This window comes from Pleurodeles waltl, chromosome 7 (assembly GCF_031143425.1).
Source record: "Pleurodeles waltl isolate 20211129_DDA chromosome 7, aPleWal1.hap1.20221129, whole genome shotgun sequence".
Lineage (NCBI taxonomy): Eukaryota > Metazoa > Chordata > Amphibia > Caudata > Salamandridae > Pleurodeles > Pleurodeles waltl.
Window position 1 is genome coordinate 765221116 of NC_090446.1, and position 23273 is coordinate 765244388.

The following is a 23273-nucleotide window of genomic DNA, read 5'->3' on the forward strand; positions in this document are numbered from 1 at the left end:
CTACAGGCCAAAATCCACAGGTAGGCACTGTTTTCTATGAAAAAATTTGATGTGTCCACGTTGTGTTTTGGGCCATTTCCTTTCGTGGGCGCTAGTCCTACCCACACAAGTGAGGTATCATTTTTATCGGGAGACTTGGGGGAATGCTGGGTGGAAGGAAATTTGTGGCTCCTCTCAGATTCCAGAACTTTCTGCCACAGAAATGTGAGGAACATGTGTTTTTTTAGCCAAATTTTGAGGTTTGCAAAGGATTCTGGGTAACAGAACCTGGTCCGAGCCCCACAAGTCACCCCATCTTGGATTCCCCTAGGTCTCTAGTTTTCAGAAATGCACAGGCTTGGTAGGTTTCCCTAGGAGCCGGCTGAGCTAGAGACCAAAATGTACAGGTAGGCACTTTGCAAAAAACACCTCTTTTTTTCTTTCAAAAATTTTGATGTGTCCACGTTGCGCTTTGGGGCGCTTCCTGTCGCGGACGCTAGGCCTACCCACACAAGTGAGGTATCATTTTTATTGGGAGACTTGGGGGAACACTGGGTGGAAGGAAATTTGTGGCTCCTCTCAGATTCCAGAACTTTCTGACACAGAAATGTGAGGAACATGTGTTTTGTTAGCCAAATTTTGAGGTTTGCAAAGGATTCTGGGTAACAGAACCTGGTCCGAGCCCCACAAGTCACCCCATCTTGGATTCCCCTAAGTCTCTAGTTTTCAGAAATGCACAGGTTTGGTAGGTTTCCCTAGGTGCCGGCTGAGCTAGAGGCCAAAACCTACAGGTAGGCACTTTGCAAAATACACCTCTGTTTTCTTTAAAAAAAATTGCATGTGTCCACGTTGCGCTTTGGGGCGCTTCCTGTCGCGGGCGCTAGGCCTACCCACACAAGTGAGGTATCATTTCTATCGGGAGACTTGGGGGAACATAGATTAGCAAAACAAGTGTTATTGCCCCTTGTCTTTCTCTACATTTTTTCCTTCAAAATATAGGAGAATGTGTAAAAAAGACATCTATTTGAGAAATGCCCTGTAATTCACATGCTAGTATGGTCACCCCGGAATTCAGAGATGTGCAAATAACCACTGCTCCTCAACACCTTATCTTGTGCCCTTTTTGGAAAAACAAAGGTTGTCTTGATAGCTATTTTTCACTCTTTATATTTCAGCAAATGAATTGCTGTATACCCGGTATAGAATGAAAACGCACTGCAGGGTGCAGCTCATTTATTGGCTGTGGGTTCCTCGGGTTCTTGATGAACCTACAAGCCCTATATATCCCCGCAACCAGAGGAGACCAGCAGACGTAACGGTATATTGCTTCCGATAATCTGACATTGCAGGGAAAAGTTCCAGAGTAAAACGTAGAGAAAAATGTATGTTATTTTCACCTCAATTTCAATATTATTCTTTTTCAGTTGTTATTTTCTGTAGGAAACCCTTGTAGGATCTACACAAATGACCCCTTGCTGAATTCAGAATTTTGTCTACTTTTCAGAAATGTTTAGGTTTCTGGGATCCAGCATTGGTTTCATGCCCATTTCTGTCATTGACTGGAAGGAGGCTGAAAGCACAAAAAATTGCAAAAATGGGGTATGTGCCAGTAAAATGCCAAAATTGTGTTGAAAAATTGGGTTTTCTGATTCAAGTCTGCCTGTTCCTGAAAGCTGGGAAGCTGCGGAGTTTAGCACCGCAAACCCTTTGTTGATGCCATTTTCAGGGGAAAAACCACAAGCCTTCTTCTGCAGCCACTTTTTCATTTTTTTTTGGAAAAAAACGAAATTTTCACTGTATTTTGGCTAATTTCTTGGCCTCCTTCAGGGGAACCCACAAAGTCTGGGTACCTCTAGAATCCCTAGGATGTTGGAAAAAAAGGACGCAATTTTGGTTTGGTTAGCTTATGTGGACAAAAAGTTATGAGGGCCTAAGCGCGAACTGCCCCAAATAGGCAAAAAAAGGCCTGGCACAGGAGGGGGAAAAGGCCTGGCAGCGAAGGGGTTAAAGATATTGAGAATATGGGTGACTTCGGTACCATTTCAACAGTGGGCAAAGTTTTCTTCAAATGTGTCACCAGATAGTATTTCAAGTAGGGCAGTACAAGGCATTCCTCTTTGTTTTCTTCTCTTCTCACAGTTTGCAGTTTTTCTGTACTTGCCGCCCATCCTAATGAGCCCAGAATGCTATCTAGTTCTTTAGATGTGGATTTAGTTATTGTGTACAAGGAGTTCTGTAGAACGTATAAGCATTGTGGAAGGAGTGTTATATCCGCAATAGTGAGTGGGAGGGTGTTCCAAAATCACAATGGTGCCGTTAGGTCCAGAAGTACTCTTTCTCTATTGTAGGACTAGTGTTTATATGCTGTATGTGTGACCTGGATTCCAGACATCCAAACTTGTCCTTCTCCCAACTCAGCCCCAAGTCTGGGAGGTGCTGCTGGGCTTGATTCGCAAGGGGGAATACCACAGATTTTTTTAATCTGCAGCCTGGACACCTTTCCGAACTGGCGTAGCTCATGCAACAGTCTAGGGATAGGCAATTGGGGCTGTCTCAGATACAGAAAAGTGTCATCTGCATACTGACATACTGCATATGATAATCACCCATTCCGTGATGATATCTTGTCTTACTGACAGGGGCTTTGGCACAAGGGCAAACTAGTGGAGAAAAGGGGCAGTCCTGTCTGGTGCACCTCTTGATGGTCCTTTTACCCAACACAAAGACTCCCAGACTTACTCTAGTCAGGGGATTGGTTTATAATATTTTAACCCAGTTCCGGAAGTTGGGGCCTATGCTCACTTTCTCAAGTACAGCACCAAGTAATACCTATCAAGCATATGAAACATGTTCTCAATACTGAATGCCACAACCACTCCCTCCACCTCAAACTACTACGGCATGCAGCACATGATTAAGTGTCTGAGATTTATTAGAGAACTGCACCCAGAAATGAAGCCACATTGGTCTATATGTACCAGGTGGTTCATCACACAGAGCAACCTATTTGCCACGGTCGTATAGCTATGGGTCTAACAGGCGTATTTATCACTGGGGTCTCTTTTCCGTTCAAGCATCATGAGTACAACAGTGTCTCTCAGTGGCTGGTATTCGTCCCAGTGATGAGGCCTCATTATAAACCTCGAGGAGCCTTTCTGAGTGCTCTGCTTGGAATAGCTGATACAATTGAGGAGGAAACTATCCACCTCTAGCAACCTACCCCTCTGCTTTCCCTGGACTAAAGCTTTTAATTCTTCTGCTTGCTTATCTGTGAGCCTATGGTTTCTAGTTTATTCCAGAAATGTAGACACTGATCTAGCCTGAGACCTGTACGGTTGTTTGAAGACATCAGCTAGGTTAGGTGAGAGGGTGTAATTGATACCGATATGTGTGTCTGCCTTAGTAGCGTCATGTCTACTCAAAGGCAATATAGGTGGAAGAGGTCTTTCGCCTCTGTAATAACCAAGCCAAAAGTCTCCCCGCTTTGTCACCCTCTATGTAGTTTTTGTCTGCAGTCTTTAGGGGTAAATTGGTCTAAGAAATTCAAGATTCTTCCACGTTGAGTTTTGATTGAAGGAGGATTAATCTGCTGGACTGATAGTCTGATATCAGTTTTTGCAAGAGTTTCACCCTTTTCTCTTGCTGGGACAGGTGTAACTAAGTGTATAGCGGTGCCAATTATCTTGATCACAGCATTCTCTCACCGGAAGACTGCTTTTTAATACCTCCCAATGTTAACCTCTTTACCTGTGTTTCAGCTGACACCCAGTTAAGTTCTTAATGTGGGTCAAAAACGATTTCCAGTTCCCGTCAAACATTTGGGTCTCTGGTGTAAGCGCAGAGTATTGGTGTTGCTTCGTGTCCACCCAGTGGTATACTTAATCAAGGGGGGTAAGTGATCAGGGGGAATCTATTGAGGTATCGTGTTGTCTGAAGTTTGATCACCAAGACCTTATGATACCAAAACCCAATCCAGCCTACTGTAGGTGCCATGGATGGTGGAGTAGGATGTAAACTCAGAGTTGGAAGGCATACTCTCTAGATGTTCACACACTCAACATCTGCCATGACCTTTGTCAGTGTGTCTGTCATCCTGGGTTCTATGCATACGCATTTCAATGTGACCATCAATTTCACATGCCCATAACAAAGCAAGATCAATCTAATGTGTTATTAGGTCACAGAGTGTCCAGGAAGTGGGCCTTGTAATCCTTGTCCAATAAATATATGTTCACTAGACACATTTCTACCCTGTCCAGGAGACTGTATTTTACGATAAACCTTACCTACACAACTGTCAGAGAGACATGGAGCTGAAGGAAAGGACCTTGAGTACGTTCCAGATGATAGTCCCCTCCCCCATTGCTTATTAAGCTGTAAATGTGGAGTAGGAAAACTGGAACTTCTTCTTTTAGACAGGTCTCCTCGAGAAATGTCACCTGGATGGAATGGTGCTTGAGAATGTGTGAACTCTGTCTTTATAAATCCATTAAGGCCTGAAAATTCCATATCAGTATTTTCACTTTCCCGCTCATACTGGTCCCCACAGGAATTACTGTCAATTGCCAGGGCAAGTCCAGAATGTTTACTCTTCTACTTCTAAGATAGTGTGATTGTCCTCCCTTTGTCTCTACTGTGCTACATATCTCTTTATTCTGAGTACAGTCATCATGTGGTCTTGTGAATTCTTTTCGGCCATGGGATTTTATTGCCCAGCACCCTGGGAAAACACTGAAACATCAAAACAACTTGTGTCTGTTCACCATCTCTGCTCACAGGCTAGCCTAGAGCCTGTGCAGTTACACACCTATGTTTAACTAAAATCGAATCATATCCCATGACTAATCAACTTATGTGCAGAAAACTGTTATTCTAATTGGTGGCCACCTAAGTGGGACTGACGAACAGACTTGAATCCTTAGCGTTCTAGACTAGTGTCCAAGTATCCGCTACCCGTTATCTCCAGTAACCATTTCAGCTACTCTACTTCTACCACACTAAAACCCTTTCCACCCACACCCCATCCTCCTCTTCAAATGGTGCTCAGAACTCTGTATCAGAGATTTTTAGTAGCCTGGTCTGGCGCTCCATATGTAATTTATTCAGAAAGAAATGTAGTGACATCCTCAACCCCAGCAAGTGACCAGGTTACGCAAGAAACCTCGTGTGCACCCCTGTGGACACCATGTGAAATGCAGTGTGCACCCACCCTTCTCACTCCCCCCCTCCCCCCCCCTTCTCACTCCCCACCCCCCCCACCCCCCAACCACAGTCTGTTCAGCTTGTGTTTGAGTGTTCATCTGGCTGGATATAGTCGCCACTCTTAACTGGCTATTGTGCTCTGTCTAAACTGGTGCATTTCCTGAGCTTGTCTCAGACAATTGTTGGCCACTGCTCTTTTGCATGCGCTTTTGACGCTGCACATGCCCCTGAGTTCTATCTTGTTGGACCGCCACTCTTGTATCTTTTTGTGCGGACCTCTGTGATCTTCAGTTGTCTGATTGACCCATGAAGGCCTTTACATGATCAAAGGCGTTAACATGATCATTGGTGTCAGCAGGGGGGGGCAATTTCGGCGCTGCCGTATCTCCAGTCTCCAGCTTTTCCTACAATTCCTCTGGGCTAGTGAAAAAATGTGATCTTCCATTATGTAATATTTTCAATTTGGCCAGAAACTAGAACATGTATTTAAAGTTCATGACTCAATTTCTGCTGTACTTCAATGGAGGATGGAATCTGTTTATGCATCTTCTGGGTATAATCAGGGAAAGTTCGATGACCCTGGCTTCATAGCTAATATGCTCCTCAAGTCTGACCCGTTGAAGGCTGATGTGCCGATCATGGTAGTTGAGGAGCCAGGCTATAAGGAGCCCTAGAGTTGGCTGAGGAGCCAGTGCTCTGTGTTCTCTGGATGGCAAAGAGCGCTATTAGGTTTGCAGTGCAGTCCTAATCCAATGTGTTAAGCAATTTTCCACACCATCTCTCACTGTATGTTCTGGAAACCCCACAAATTTGGATTTGGTCTCAATATCTTTTCCATGCATATTGTTCAGGAGTTGCGAACGTTGAGTGAGGAGTAAACCTCATTTCCCAGAGCAAGCACTTCTGTTGCCAGAGTGCTGAGTGATTTCTCATCCTCCAGTGATATTTAACTGATGGTGCAGAGGTTCGCTCTGAGGTGGTCTGGATTTTAAAATGGCAGCCAGATTCTGAGCGGCCAAAGGGTCGGTGAGGTCTGCCTAACCCGGGAGCTTTCCGTATCCATTTGTGACCCATATTTGTGTTCCCTTCTACATATTGCTCAAATCTTTTTTGTTGTGATGCCTTTCAGGACTTGTCTCTCCTTATACTTGCCAACCACTTTTGGGGAGTGTCCTTACTGCTGAACAGTTTCCAATCGGCCCCTTTATCGGCTTTGCACCATCAAATATCCGGCTGTGGCTTTATTCTGACATTTTTCTCTTAGTGGCCCTGTTTATGAGGGGTCCACTCTGTTGCTCTTCTTGGGCATGCTAAGGGTCCCCCCAGCTCGTGTTGTCTGACTATGAGCCAGATTGTTTATGATCTGGATTTTATATCAACCCATGCTTTCAGTATCTGCTGGTCACACCACCCCTGTGCTGCAAGGTTATCCAGCCTCCAACAGGGTGCTCATTTCTGTCTGCTTGCAGCTCTTCTTGGTGTGATCCCTCAACAACCAAGAGGCACTCGGTGCATGTACCAGGTCACTTGCAAGCCTCCTATCTGTAGCTCTACCCAGTTTCCATTCAAAATAGGTCCAGCAAGTCCTTGCAGGTAGCGTCTACCAGCCAGCTCTACTCCGGCTCAACCACCATCGCAGAGGGAAAAGGCACACCTGCACAGAACAAAAGACTCAGACCTCTGGGAAGGTACACTCAGCTGCAGTCCACATACTCATTGGGATCTCCGTGATGTGTGTGCCTTCAACATATATTTTCACCACGCTGCCCACTGGCTTAGCATACCCGGTTGCCTTCAGCCCCTACTACATCCATGGTCACAGGGGCAAGCCTGTGGCCTCCTCACTTTTTCCTCAATACTCACTTCACCTCCCAACTTGCCAAAGCCTCAAAACTCACGCTTGGTCTGTAGGTCACACAGAGCAGAGGTCATCATTTTGGAGTTTCGACCCAGTATCAGCTGCATAGTTCCTACCCTTTAATCTCAAGTGTTCTTGTCAGAGCTATTTTTGCAGTTTGGGGGAGCTGGGGTGGCGCTCATTCAGCGCTGGCAACAGGATCCTGTTGGATTATGATGAGGGCCCCAGGGAGACAGGGCACAAAGTGTGTGCGCGACCATCTTGCCAGGCCATATCTCCCATGCCTACCAACATAATAATATAATTTGCTGTGCATATTAAAAATGTGAATACCACATCAGCAGAAGCAACACTTGTGTAAGTTAAGGCTCACCAACCATACATTTTTAAAAATTAGCAGTAACTAGAAATCTAATACCATGGCACACATTCAAGAAAAGGTCTAAATGTTGCTCACATAATGCAATCAGTAATGGCTGTTCTCTTTCTCCTTTGGTACTGCTAAATTTATATTAACAATAAAAGAAAAAGTCAAACACATGGTACAGGTCTAGCACCAATAGTTCTGGATACTATCTCTTTTCTGATGTACACTGTAGCTTTTTGATAATTCATTAGAAGAAACACAAGTGCTATACAACAAAATACAATGTCCATTTTATCTCTTCAGAAAACGTGTATATGTCTTACTCTGGGCTACAATTCAGCTTCTGGATGTCTTCATGCAGGTTAGGAACAGGAGGTTGCACAGGGTTCGGAGGAAGCATATTTCTTTCCTGTAGTAGGTTTACTGGTCGTAGACCTTCTGGCTGTTGGCTCTGTTGAAGACTCAGTCCACCCAATGGTGAAGCCAACTGATTAGGACCCATTGATGACTAGTAAAAAACAGAACGTCACAATGGAATGTTATTGTTGCAAGGATTGCTGCCAACAATAGGTATTTACATTACAAGACCTACTGGCTTTCAACATAGTACTTAGTTAACATGGCTTGTAATGTCAGTGACTGACTTAACACATGCAACACTTGTTATAATCCTTGAACTGATAATATGACAGCATACTGTTAGGATAATAAACAATTATTGTCGGATACTGATTTATACAATGTCCATTTACTCTGTTTCAACGTGTTCAACAGTAAAAACGGGAAACAGAAATCGGTTACCCTGAAGAATTTTTTTTTTCTTTAAACTTTTTTGACTTGACCGACAAGACTCGGATTCTTATTGATAAAACACCAATCCTTATTACTTCTTGTTATTCTAGAATTTAAGAAAGGGAAATAAATAAATCTGTCTCACTGGGCACCTTTGGAAAACTTTTGTTTCAGTTAACATTAGAGGGTAGAACCTTTCACCATAAACTATTGCTTTTCCGTCTCATCTAAAAGTGTTACCTTATGCATGTTGTTGGCCTGATGTTAGAAACATAATTTGCTGGGACTGAGTCCCAGCACATCTACCAAATTATGGGTTAGCTACCACTTACCCGCAACCTGAGGCCTTTTTCCTCATAGACGTTGGTAATAATTTATACCCATTTCTCCCAGGTCCATGTCATAAACATATTTTGGGGCACTTTTGATAGTGCATACCTAGTGCCAGCTCCATTCTACCCAAAAAAAAATTTAACAGCTTGTAAAATTCTGAGGATTCTCAGACTTCCATTGCCTACTTATCATAAGCCTTCACGCTTCTGTTGATAGTATAACCAGCACAGGCAATATATATAAATATCACTAAGTTTCAATATTCAAACCAAACCATAAAGTGATTGTGTCTAGTTCCAGGTGTATGCCTAGCATCAAATAGAAACTAATATATTGCCAAAACCATGAGGTGATTGTGTCTAGTTCCAGATGTATGCCTAGCATCGAATAGAAACAGATTGCCAAAACTATCTCAAATGTGACTGTATAATTTTTTTTAATTATAATTAATTAAAACTTTATAATGTAGAGATAAGAATAACCCTAATTTTGGGGGAAAAATTTGTAATTTCATTAAAAAATTAGAATATGTTCCTTTGAATTTCTTAAAAAGTACAGTTTAAAGAGGCCTAATTGTCAATTATTACTTTAATCAGTTTCACAAAGCTACTTAATAATCGTCCATTCGGGCTATTGATGCAAGTCACAATTATGTCATGGCAGAATTGAATTCCTAATATGTGCACGCTCACATGTGAAAATTTACAAATTAAATAGGCTAAGCATTTGAGATTACAACTGTAAAACCATCACTAAGAATCTTACCTTAAAACGTAGCATTTTTGCTGAATCTCACCTAAGTTAAACAGGCGAAAGCAAAGCCTCAAATACTGCATTTGTATGTCCCGCAGCAAGGCTAGATGGCCACAGTGATTATTTCTTAACTGTTCCTCCTAAAAGGATGCTGTGGGCTTGGCTTTGAAGTGCATTTTATTTTATTTTTTAAAGCTTACAACGATGATATATGGTCCTACTCTTTGTGCATATTCCACTGCTACAATAAAGACCTTTCAGCCCAATGTCCAAGGTGTTAAGTCATTTAGCAGAGGCATGTCCAATTCTCATTTAAAACAATCTCTGAAAGGCCCAGTCTCTGCTAGTTTCAGCCTGAACTAAAATCTAAGGATAGCCTCCTTGTGTTCAGAAGACTACTCCTGTAATTGGAAACCCAAATCTATTCCTGGTTTGTGGAACACAGCAATCAAAACAGTGATATGAATAAATTACACTGCGCTCTTCTGAGCCAACTGGAAAATTTAATCAGTTAGAATTACAAACCATGTGTTAATGTTGTTTGAAATTTGGCTTTTACAATTTCTTTTAGTGGATGCAATGAGAAGCCCATCTGATTATTAGCTATATTTTGAAACGTGTAGGTAAAGGATGCCTTTTTATTTTCCATTGCAACATGGCACACTTTTGTACAGCCCTGAAGTCATAGAAGAAGAATTGGTGAAGCTTACAAGTGGTACCACTTTTATCTTGCAGTAAATGATCTCTAGTTTACTGTCACAGCATCTGTTACCAAGGGCACTTAATGTATGTTGGATACCCACACGAGTTGATCAAGCACAACAGTATCATCAGCATATTTCATTATATAGAGAGAACGCTTATTCAATTTTGGAGGGTGTTGGAAAATGGGTTATTGGTAGGGCAGGTAGGTACCTACACCTAGCAACAAGCCACTAACCTCAACATAGGTACAGTTAGGTCTCAGTAAATTAATCCCAGCTCAACCCTTGGTAGCTTGGCAACGAGCGTCAAGGCTTAACTTAGGAGACAAAGTGTAAAGCATTCAAATATCACAAAACAGTAATTAAATAAAACACAGGAAACAGTTTAAAAATCCAAAACCAATTTATAAAAATAGTTTATATTTTTATCTTTAAAATGACACAAAAACGATTAAAATCGGTTCAGGGGAACCGGAGATATGAATTTTTAAAGAATTATTACTTTTCTAGCGCTTAGAAACAAAAAGCGCCAATCGGGTCATCTGGTTGCACCTCGACCGGGGCAAAGTCAAACTTTCAGGCCGACCGCAATGGAGCCCTGCTCGGCTACAGGTCGCGGGGGGCCTCGGTTAAAAAGTTACCTTCTGACTTAGTCTTTATTTTGAAGTTTTTCTTCACCGGGACGAACCTGCCAGTTGAATCCGACCTCCTGGAGCCCTTGTCCGGATACGCGATGTGGGTTTCCTCGGTGGAGACTTTTACCTTCGGACTTAGTCGTTTTTTCGAGATGAAAATCCTTCGACCGGGGTAAACCTGGATCTTGATCCGACGTCCATGGAGCCCTTCTCGGATACGATGGCTGGGAGGTCCCGGTCAACTTTTTACGTTCGGACTTAGTCTCTTTTTTGGATGTTTTTCTTTACTGGGACGAACCACGAAGTCAGGCCGGGTCGCGGTTGAGGCAAGCTGGCTAGAATTTCCGCGGCGGGTCGGTCCCTCTCTGGAGCTTTTTTCCAAAAATTCTCAAATCTTTTCCAAACTTCTGGGGCTTCACCCAGATGTTCTTTTAAGGTTCTTTTGGGGTCCACAGCTCACCCCAAGGGTCCAGAAGTTCTGTGATGGTCCTTGGGGGGTGCAGACTTCAACTCCCAGAATGCACCTGGCGCAAACTCCTTTTTGGCCACTGGACAGTGGTCAGCTGGTCGCTTTCTTCAGGAGTTGGTGCAGGGGACTCTGGTTTAGCAATTTTTCACCTGTAGCAAACAGGGAGTCCCTCCTTGAACCAGTTGAAGCCAGGCAAAGTCCTTCTTGTGGTGAAGCCCAAGTGTGCAGCTGGTGCAGTCCTTCTGAGTGCAGGTTCCAGGTGCAGGCCAGGGGTCCAGCAGGGCAGTCCTTCTTCTCCTTAAGTTCTTTCTTCTTGAAATTTGGTGGGGATCTGAGGTGTGGGGTCAGGTCTGCCAGTTTTATCCTTGCTCCTGGGTGAAAAGCAGGGGGGTCCTGATCCTCCAATCAGGTACAGGGTCGTCCCCCTGTGATGACCACTTCCTGGGAAGTGTGGCAAAAATCCATCCCAAAAGGCAACAGTCTCCAAAAATCCAACATGGCTGAATCTGATTTTTGGAGGTTACATCTGGCTGAGCCCACCCACTGGTGTGGCTAAAAATCATAAACACACCCCTCTCCTGCCCTCTCCTAATCTAATCAAGGGGGCACCTAGTTGTCTGGGGTTGCAGGATGTGGGGGTGTTGCTGGGTGCTCCAAATGTCCTTCTCTGCCTTTGAAGACCAGTTTGGCCGCCCTCCCCCTTCCTGCCTCACCATCTTGCTGAGGGGAGATTCTCTCCCCCAAGCACATTCCTTTGTGTGAAGTCAGGCCACTTCACACCTCATCAAGGCAGCCTGGCAGAAGCTGCTGCAGGCTGGCCAATCAGAGCACAGCAGCAAAAACAATGCAGAGCTGAAATTGGCAACTTTTTAGGTAAAGTCTAAACTTTTTACCTGAATAAGTTATATTAAATCCAACAACTGGAAGTTGTGGGATTTATTACAACAATCAATTTGATACCAAATTCTTGGTATGTAACATTTAAGGAGACTTTAAAATTTAAAATAAAGTCTGCCCATTCTAGCCTATGAAGGCCATTTACTTCAATGAGGGAAAAACGAATTTGGCTGTTTTTACCTCACCAGGGCTTATAAATCTATTTTTATAAAGTCCCTGCTTATAGTTACATGGCACCCAGCCCTAGGGGCACATAGGGCACACCTTAGAGGTGACTTATATGTAAAAATAAGGTAGTTTAAGACTTTGGAAGTACCTTTAATTCCAAAGTCAAATTTGCATATAACTTTAATTTAAAAGCAGCCAGCAAGGCAGGCCTGCCTTTAAAATGACACTGGGCACCTCAGCAGTGCACCTAGGTGTGCACCACCTATGCTGTGGTCCCTAAACCTACATGCCCTACCATATACTAGGGACTTATAGGTAGGTTAACTTAGCCAATTATAATTAGCCTAATTTGCATATCCATTTTACACAGAGCACAGGCCCTGGGACTGGTTAGCAGTACCCAGGGCACCATCAAAGTCAGGAAAACACCAGCAAAAAGAGGAAAATGGGGGCAAAAAGTTATGGGGCCTCTGCAATCAGCCCTGTTTTCTCACACAGGGTAAACTCAGTTTAGGCTGAACCAATGTCAGACATGTGTAAGTTAAACAAAAGAGGCACCAAAACAAAGCTTTGTTTTGGTCCCTTATTAAAAATATTTTATCCATGAATGTAGAATTAGTGCACAATGTTACCTAAATACACTTTTTTCTATACAACAGTATTATTGCCTTTAATGGTGCTAACAGATCTGTCAATACTATGATGGGTCTTCTTAAAATAAATAAAACCTATTTTTTTGCTTCTCTGAAACAATAAATCAAAAGCCACAATGAAATCCGCTGTGTTGAAACCTGACTGAAATCCAGTCTGAAACCAAGGAAGTAAATTTGCGATCTATTTGTGACCCATGTGCTCAACTTCTTGAACAATAGGCTTCAATACTATTTTGAGTTGATGTCGTAGAGTGCTATTAGACTGGGCTTTGAGTCATTGTTGAGGGCTGGGAGCAAAGCTGAGCCACCCCATAATTCTGGAATAGTTTAATTGTTATAACGGTTAGCGAAGAAAACACTTGAAGCCTATGCCCAATAGTCTGGCTTCTGCTCCAATATCACAGTTTGATTTATGGATTACTTCCCCAACTAGAAGACTTGCTGTTTGGAGCAGATGGCTGCTTTCTAGTTGATTGTGGATTAAAAATGTTCAATGCAACAGTTCTATTGATACAAATGTGTAGTCCAGGACCATGTGTCTGGGTTTTGCTATATGGGTTTAACTTATTGGTTTATCAGATAAATCCTGGCCTCTTAATGCTCTGTAGAACCTCAAATAAGATCCTGCGCTATCTGAATTTACTTTGGTCACTAATTGGGGCCTCTGGAATGGTTTGTCATCCTTTTCAAGCAGGTGTGCTCAATTTAGCTGCTCATCAAATTTAAACTGGTATCCTCTGCTACTATGATGACGCTATCATTAAAGTCTGATTGTAAAGCTTTTACGTAATACATTACTACCTAATAGATTAAACCTCTAATTGTTTCAACAAGGGTTCAAATAGACAGTCACAATTATGATCTGTGAAAAATGAAACATTTTAGTTTTTAACTTAAGAGCTACCACCAGTATCCATGGGAAGCCAGAGCCCTCTTAGGTAGCTTTTGAGTTGCATTTGGTCAATACGACTAGATAGGTCACAAAAAAGGGTAAGTGGTCGACCTGCATTAACTGCATCTTAGCCACAGAAAGCAGTTCTCACTAAATAGTTCACTCAAATTGAAATTAGTGAAACAAGAATAGAGAATTATCAAGATGCTTGTCTTCCTATTTGTTTTTTTTTGTTGCAGAAAAGGTTAGATAAACTGTGATCCTGAATCTGTTTCGCAAAGGGTTATGATCAGTTTATATATTCTCCACGTCCCATCTGGTGTTCAGATTCTCAGTACAACTGGAGTCACATGTCATGTTGGCCTTCTGGAATTTAAACTGTGAAGTGACATGTTATAGTACTGAAACATTAAAAGGCATACATTCCTAGCACTGCTGCTACTCTAAACATATTTCTGATACCCTGACGACCACCTTAATTTGGCTATGATGTTGAAAAACATGTTTGGTTCTGTAGTAAATGCCAAGCTGCTGAATGTTTTTTTAATCTGCCCTGGCAGTCAAACCGATCTTTTTTTAAGGTGACAATCTTATACAGACTGGGAAATATATAACCACATTTGTAATACCAGAACCTCAAATTGAACCATACATGTGTATTAGTATGATATTGTTATGATATGAGGACATTTCAGATATATTTTTATATCCAATCATGTCTGTCTTATTTATTTTAGTAAAAACTGTCTGATTAAATGTATTGAGGAGACCAGCAAGGAAAAGGGGAGAAATTAAAGCCATTAAATATCAAAACTTTGAATCCGAACTTCTCTCTTAGGCCAAAAGATACTGAATTGGATGTTGCCTGCTCGTACAGTAATACAATTAGAAATCTGGACATGCTAAACTAGCAAGCAGTTGCTTATAAGATAATTTGTTTTTATCTAGAGATACCTTGATTTACATTAGCCCACATAAAAGTATCCCGTTGTAATTCCAGAGGTCTGAAAAAAGATGCTGGAACAGAAATTGCAAGGTGTTTAAACAAAATGAACAACATTGCTTATATCATATTTGCAAAGTTACTCTGATTCACTATTGGTAGTGATAGGGATAGATTCTGTTTAAGATGCAATATTTTTTTGATCTCTGAACATTTTGAATGGTAATTTGCTTTAACCAAACTTGGGGTTTTCATTGGAATGTCTCCCATCAAATAACATAGGATCCTTGGATTTGAACACAGTTTGATTGAAAGAGGTTCAACGAAACAGGTTGTCTGGAGAAATTAATGACTAACGATTGCCTAAACAGAGTTTTCACTCTGAATTCCATAGGGAATCCATAAAGCTAGAGGAAAGTCTTGACAGATCCCAAAGAGGCAGCACTGCTAGTTTTGGCAAAAGGTTATATCGGTCTTACATCCTTTGGGGAACCAGCCAGGAAGAGTCTATATACAAACTGGCATTATGAACTGCTTCTAGATGGTTTCACTTATTACTTTCAAATCTAGGTCATAAGACAGCAAATGGAACTTCACTGATGGTGCACTGCTGGAGAGACTGCAACTTAACTACTGATAGCATCAGATTGCTAAGTTACATGATATTCAGGAAAGCAAACTACTAAAGACGGACTGGCATGAACATCTGTCAAAATGACAAACATGAGGACTCCAGAAACACTACCATATTCCAAAGAATGTGAGAATGCAGACGTGTGCTCTAACTATACTGCCTCTACTAGCAGAAGAGAGATGCCCCCATTAAGGACATTTTCTAGATAAAATATTAATTCTGATGTGTCGTCTCAGACAGGCCCCATGTGTCTACCTAAATATATATTTTCCCACGTGCGTGCTGTAGTTTGCAGAGGTGGGAATGTTAATTAGTTCATCTAAATCATGTAGAATAGCCAACTAAATGAAAGGCTAAATGATAGAAATGAACATAGTAAAGTCTAAAGGGGGACAAAAAGTAGTCCCCAATTTCTCCCCCTAGGCCCTCCACACCCCAATCCGTGTCCCCACTCCTACCCACCCCATCAGTAGATGATAAAGTCTGTATTTTACATGGTCCACTACTCACTCAAGTTTCAATTGCAGCCATGCCGAAGGCCAGTAGAGCATCATGGTGTCAACGAACAGTGGAGTAGTTTTCGTCCAGCTTGGAAAGGTCTTAAGAGTTTCAAAACCTGAAGATGCTAATGCAGGATAATTCTTTAAAATATCTGCTAAAGTATTACAGTACACAACCTCACTGTTTGGTGAAGGTTTTTTCCTCACCTCGGGCTAGTTTTAAATTTGAGTTTTTCCATTCACAGCACCCACCATAACCTCTTGATCAATTTATGCTCGGAGGTTGGCACTCATTGTCCCTTAAGGATAGTTTGCTTGGCAGCCAGGAGGAGATAGAAAACCAACCTGTCAAAGGTGGCACAGAGCGAGCCATTATCTAGGGCTGATCGTCCCAGTATAAGACCATCTTAGGAAATCAAGGCTGATCCTAACCAGTGATTTTATCTACCGTTGTTAATACTGAAGACCAGAATGGTACTATCTTGTATATTTATCTAGGATCCCTCTTCCATATATATCTTTCAACATAAAGGGCTCCCCCCTTCTTCATTTTGGCTCTTCATGTTGGGCCATGGTGCCATATGTATTGGACTTTAAATACTATCTCTATCACTCCAGCATGGGTTGCAAAGTTGTTAGTCCAAACAATAATTTATTCCTAATGGCTGTGGTCTAGTGTAATGCCTAAATCTTTCTACCAAGGTCGCTGGAATTTGCGTTTGGGTGTGTCTTGTTTAAATAGTGGATAAGGCATGTTTGTCTCTCCTGCAGTGTAAGAGGTATTTTTCAAAAGGTGCGAGGCCTCGTGCCTCTCCCCGTTTAATTCTAGGGTCCAGAAACCAATGGCGAAGCTGCCAACAGAGGTTTTGTACAGTCTCTGGAAGGGCATATTCCTTTTTTAACTGCTCAAAGGTTCTCTAAAAAGGCAAGGCAATACACAATCCAAGGCACTCATGTCGGATAAATATGATCATTGTCTGTATCTCTTTGTTCAGCAGATCCACTTGTTTCATTTAATGTGTTCTTCACTTCCAACCAGTCCAGCCAACACGTGTTTCGTCGTGCGAACAATACTTGCTTTGACTTCATCAAGGCTTTTTAGAAACCATCAGAAATCATTATTTCCATAATATTCAACAAAGTCTTCATTAATCTTTCAATAGAAAGTTGTATCCTTATATAAAATTATTCCAAGCCTGATCGTACGCGTAAACGCCTCTCGGAACGCTAATCGATAAGATATTTTAGCGAAATACCAATTACAGAACGAGTTTGAAGATGTGAACTTATTTCTAGGAGTGGTGGGAAAATTTTTATAAGGATACAACTTTCTTTGACTGTACTGCTGTCTGAGGAGTGGTTTGCAATTCGCTCACGAAGATACAGCTTCCTATTGCCTCCCGACAACTCATTTACCCTTTCATCCATTACTTTTGCTCACAAAAAGACTACTAATAATACCCCTGGTTTGTCATCTCCTACATAATATCATTGCAGTGTATTCTGCTTTACCAGTGTCCAATGCTCTGACCTGCTGCTGTAGTACCTTTATACCTCACCATTTGTTTTAGGAACTGTATAATTTTATGTTTTTGTGTGAACTCATACAGTTGGTAATCCAAGTGGTACCTCTTCTCTTCCCTCATGATTTTGAGTCTAGAGGACATACGAAGTCAATATCTTTAGGGGGCACATACCTCCACGGGTGGACTCAACTTATTTAAAGCAGCCACTCCTTCCCAGTTTGTCGCTACATCTATCTCTAGATGACTCTATGACAGCCCTAAGGTCTCTTCCCACTATTATTTTCATCACAGTTATCTTAAGATATCTACAATGGAGTTTCCCAGGAAGGCTTCTTGTTTCACATTAGGGACATAAAGCAAGGCCACAGTAAAATTGTGCATTGTATCACCATTCTTAATTTCTTACACCTGCTGGAATGAAAACACTTTGATTTTAGTCTGTGCCAGGGCTGTTTGTAAAGATTACTTTACTGAGGGAGACATATTTCTCCCCCCCAATGAAGCCGAGCTGCTGAGGACTGCAAGGTGCTCCACTGCCACATTGAGACCCCACATACTCAAGCTAGATTAACTATAGCTTATGAGAACACTGGATTCCCTGCAAATGGTTGTCATATTTGCATAGCATTTTCCAAAGCTGACACCTGGCCATTTCCTCTTAAAACCAGATTTCCTACCCTTCACCCTATGCATTAATACCGATGGCAGCAACCATAAGAATCTCTGAATGTCAACTTTTAATACTCCATGTTTTAGGTCCTTCTTGTCCATGGCAGTGTCCATCCCTGCAGCTACTCTCGCATCCCCTAGAGTGTATTCTTCTCCACCTACAGGCACAGATTCTGAAATAGGTATCCTATATTAAGACACCTCTTATTGTCCCTGGTAAAATCAAACCATTTTCAATGAATTTTCTTTATTAGACTGCTAGGTTTTAATAGTTGCCCTTATTCCTGAAATGCTGGATGAAATCTCTCCCGGCCATTATTTCCTCCTCAAATAGTTTCAAGGGGAATTACCCATGCTCTCCTCGTGATTTTCTCGATCTCAGAGTGAAGCCTCACTAGTACAACTGGGGTCATTTTGATTCTCTGTTTCAGCGAGGCCACCTTAAGTGCTCCATCAAAGTCTAGTGGTAGGGAATCTTGTTCTTCAAGAATCGCGGACAAAAGACCCTCAACTTATTCAGAGATCTCTTGGGTTTGCACTGTCTGCAGAGTCCCTCTAAAAGAATGTTATTCCTAGAGTGGTTTAAGACTTTCCCACCTACTTTGAAGGATATCTTATTCCACTAGTGCCAATGTACATGCCCACAATGCTTCTCATTCTTCAGCTGCTTCATCAACACCTCTCTCCACCATTTCCACCTTGCCTCCGATTTCCGTGATCTTTCACTGTATTGCATTTTAGATGTTTCACTTTAAAAGAAAGTCCTCCTTCTCGAGATTCCTGAATGTCTGGACCAGGAAATCTTTGGTTATATTTAAATCCATTGTTTGCAAGGAGTCACTTTCTTTCTCAGCTGGTCTTTGTCTGCTGTTTTATGTTCACTTTGTTTCTTCCCAGAAGCATGTGCTTTATTGACACTTTTTTTCTGGTCTTCCCTCCTGCCATTCTCTGATTGTTGCTTATTTCTGAGTGTCTCTATGTTTGTGTGAAACGAGTCTTCTCATGGCAAAGTTTCTTTATGTCCTTTGTGAACGGTTACCCAGGCAGGCTCTGCCCCAGGTCTTCTCTTATTGTGGCGTAAAGCTTTGGCAGCCCTGAATCCCTCTTTATCTTAGGAATGGCTTTACAAAGTGACAGTTAGAGGGCCCTGTGCTTGCACTGCTCACCTAGTTACATTAGATCCCTTCTGGCCTTTAAAATCACTAGTTTCTCTTTGTTCTGTTCCCTCACTTCAAGTGCCATATGAAGCTGCTCGTCTCTTGAGGTTTTGAATAGTCAGTCGCCTCTGAGCTGACCAGTTACATTGCTACCAGAAAAGACTCAGTCGCTGTCCTCACAGAGATGGACTTATACAGTCTGTACTGCATTACTTAATATAAGGGGACCTCTTCCACCACTCCTCCTAGAAGTCTATTTGTGAACCAGCCCTTCAGCTACCAACACACTAAGTCGGCAAACCTCTCCCTTATAATTACTCTGTTCCAGGGGGACTCCCCAACGAATGCAAGTCCCATTCGTGGTCACTGTGCCAGTTGTTGTGGGGCGCTCCGCTCCTCCCTTACAGGCGCTCACTCTCAGCATGTTCGTCCAGACTCTTTTCAGTTCTTTGTTCTCCTCCAGTTGACCAGCAGTCAGATAGACCATAATGCCGCTTTTCCATACCATCCCCTGGTCATTCTTAACACTGTTTCAGAGGCCCTGCCATCTCCACTCAGTACCTTCTCTTACTGGGGTCTATGTTCTTGCCTTCAGAAGCTAATTCTGGAGGGGTTTAATGCCCCCCTGCCTTCCAGCCACTCTCCTTGACTATCAAGATCTCTCGGTTACTGGGGGTCTAGACTGCTTCCATCCAGCCTCTCCATGAGAGCTGCTCTGCTGCACCACCACTTAACTTTCACTGCTGCAGCTCATGGATCGAGCTCCATCTTGTGTCCATGGTACTGCCTACAGTAGCTAGTGCACTAAGTCAAGCCTCAGAATATTATGCTGCCCATTACCTTCCACCATCTTGCATGTTTGCTGGTGCGGGGCTTTCTGTAACTATGTTGTGCTGTTTCTCAGAACCCACACAATGCAAAAGCCTCCAGAACAGTCAGTGTCCTCATTTCTTTTTCTGGGCATTTCTTGTAAATGCTGAGTGATGTTAGCCTCTCAGCTACGTGTCCTCCATCTCCCCTAATCAGGCCATGCTGTGAAATTTCTATTTAAAAGTATTAATTTTGATTTCAAGTGCGACTTCATCCAACAGCCCCTCAGGTTTTGTCCAAACCCAGCTAAATGTCATCTTACTTACTAACTAACAGAACTGAACAAGACTATAGACAAGACCTGGTGGGGTGAATAAAGGACCAGTAGACTCAACACTCTGGATACTGTGCTGACAAATCAAGGCTTTTGGTAGCTGCTATGCAATATTTCCAAAGGTAGACAAATACCATGAATATGATAAAACAAATTATTTTGCATATGGTGGTTCACAGATCTATTTTATCAATTTGAGCATCAACACAGGAGGTTGCCATGCAGGCAGAACTTTTCATCTAGAGTCCAAAGTAGGATCATGCACGCAGATTACAAATCACTGGATATGACAGCTCAGATCCTCAATTCATCCATTAAGGAAGCCTGGACATGCCACAACACTGCATGAACGTTTTAAAAGAAGAGGCCTTGTAACAGATCCTCATACAAATCCAAGTGGAATATATTTTGCATCTGGTCTTTGGAGAAATCCATCAACCCTACAACGTGAGAGGAAGAAACATCACAACCCTAATTCCTAGATGAGTCAAAGACTGGCTTGCTGTTTGTTTCCATAAAAGTTGACTTGGTCTTTATTCTAACATGTAGCTTTGATAGCAAAGCATTGTTCTCAGCAGTATCTGTTTTACCTACACAAGAGGCAGAAATGTCAGACAACATCTATTGAATGCAAAAATTCTGCAAAGATTTTGGCTTTTTATGTTGTTTCAAGTGCTACTCATTTAGCATATAGCATTTCTTTTGGGCATGGTTGGCACGGAGTGTAAGCCATACCCATTGAACTGCAATAAGAGGACGATTGAATAAAGACTAGGAAACCAGTGCCCTATTGAGGTACAACAGCTGAGAATGTAGCACTGGGTGCTTGTTTAAACCCATACCTGAGCCTTTGCCATGCTACACATGTACATTTCCTTGGCCCAAGGTGTTTGGGCCTCCCCATCCTTTCAAGATAAGGGCTGAGTTGCAAGATAAGCTTGAACAGGGTTTATGGTATTGCTGAAAGAATGCTGCCAATATAATAAATGAAGATTTGACGGTTCAGACTGAAAATATGTGGGGTATAAGTGAGCACACAGAAAGACAGAATCTGTTCAGGTTCCAGGTTATAGATTACAGAAAAGTCTTAAATGCAATAAATGCAAATGCCCAGCTTTAACTACAAATAGAGATTTATGGCAGTTAATGCTGTCCAATTTCACTATTGTTGTCTCAGTGCTAAGAAAAACACATGTTCACTGTTGGGTAGTTAGTCAACATTAAATGTTATGCATGTATGATGTCCAATCTTAAGTACTGCCAGGAGTCAATTCAGCGGAACGTGGCGAACGAACATTTTTGAAGTTTGAGAAAGTGACAAGAGTGTGTTTTAGGTCCAGCTTAACAGCGCAGCTGTCGCCATAATACATGTTATCAACACAGGTACTACAGAGAGAGACTGTAGCTCCACCTTGACATTGGATCATCAGAGTACAGCTTCTGATTTGTCAAAAGATGTGTGCTTCCACAGAATGATTGATTACACTCCAACCAGCAGTGACCTTTTTTTAATCCTTTTTTATCCTAATGTCTGATACAGGCTCTATCAAGCAAAGCTATTGTGTTTGATCTTTCAGTCACACAAAATCCACTGTGATGGATGGAGTTTGCCTTTGCCAGATTACTTCTGTAGGCAACGGTTTTCGGGTTTAATACCTCATAAAAAAATAAAAAATAAAATATATGGAAAATGTCACTTACCCAGTGTATATCTGTTCGTGGCATGAGACGCTGCAGATTCACATGCTGTGCATTATCCTGCGATCTAGTGTTGGGCTCGGAGTGTTACAAGTTGTTTTTCTTCGAAGAAGTCTTTGAGTCACGAGACCGAGGGACTCCTCCCTTTCGGCTCCATTGCGCATGGGCGTCGACTCCATCTTAAATTGTTTTCCCCGCAGAGGGTGAGGTAGGAGTTGTGTATATAGTGAAATTGCCCATGCAATGGAGTGAGTATGTATGTACATAATGTGTATAAAAATAGTATATATTTACAAATGTACAAGTTTCATCAACTTATAACGGCTACAGGCTCCCGGGGAGACGGGAGGGCGCATGTGAATCGGCAGCGTCTCATGCCACGAACAGATGTACACTGGGCAAGTGACATTTTCCGTTCGATGGCATGTGTAGCTGCAGATGCACATGCTGTGCATAGACTAGTAAGCAGTTATCTCCCCAAAAGCAGTGTCTTAGCCTGTAGGAGTTGAAGTTGTCTGAAATAATGTTCATAATACATCCTGTCCTACTGTGGCTTGTTGTGTTGTTAACACATCTACACAGTAATGTTTTGTGAATGTATGAGGCGTAGACCATGTGGCTGCCTTACAGATTTCTGTCATAGGTATATTTCCTAGAAAGGCCATTGCGGCGCCTTTCTTCCTAGTGGAGTGCGCCTTTGGCATAATAGGAAGATCTCTTTTTGCTTTAATATAGCAGGTCTGAATACATTTGACTATCCACCTGGCAATGCCTTGTTTGGATATCGGATTTCCTGCATGAGGTTTTTGGCAGGCTACAAACAATTGTTTTGTCTTGCTAAATTGTTTTGTTCTATCAATGTAATACATTAGTGCTCTTTTGATGTCTAACATATGTAAGACTCTTTCAGCTACTTAGTCTGGTTGTGGAAAAAAGACTGGGAGTTCCACTGTTTGGTTTAGGTGGAACGGTGATATAACTTTTGGTAAGAATTTTGGATTTGTACAGAGAACCACTTTATGTTTATGTACTTGTATAAAGGGTTCTTGTATAGTGAATGCTTGTATTTCACTTACTCTTCTAAGAGATGTGATAGCTATTAGGAAGGCTACCTTCCAGGTTAAGTATTGCATCTCACAAGAGTGCATGGGTTCAAATAGTGGACCCATGAGTCGTGTTAATACAATATTGAGGTTCCACGAGGGAACTGGTGGTGTTCTCGGGGGTATGATTCTTTTTAAACCCTCCATAAATGCTTTGATGACTGGGATTCTAAAGAGTGATGTTGAATGTGTAATCG

The 23273-nt window shown here is 42.0% G+C and overlaps 1 protein-coding gene across 1 annotated transcript in view; it reads right to left on the reverse strand.

The window, feature by feature from the left end:
• Positions 1–23273, reverse strand: part of SEC24A (SEC24 homolog A, COPII coat complex component) — a 446244-nt gene that overhangs the window by 265004 nt on the left and 157967 nt on the right. The window contains exon 6 of the mRNA XM_069199250.1: positions 7730–7914. Within this exon, the coding sequence (XP_069055351.1) occupies positions 7730–7914 (185 nt within the window). The remainder of the gene's footprint in view (positions 1–7729; positions 7915–23273) is intronic.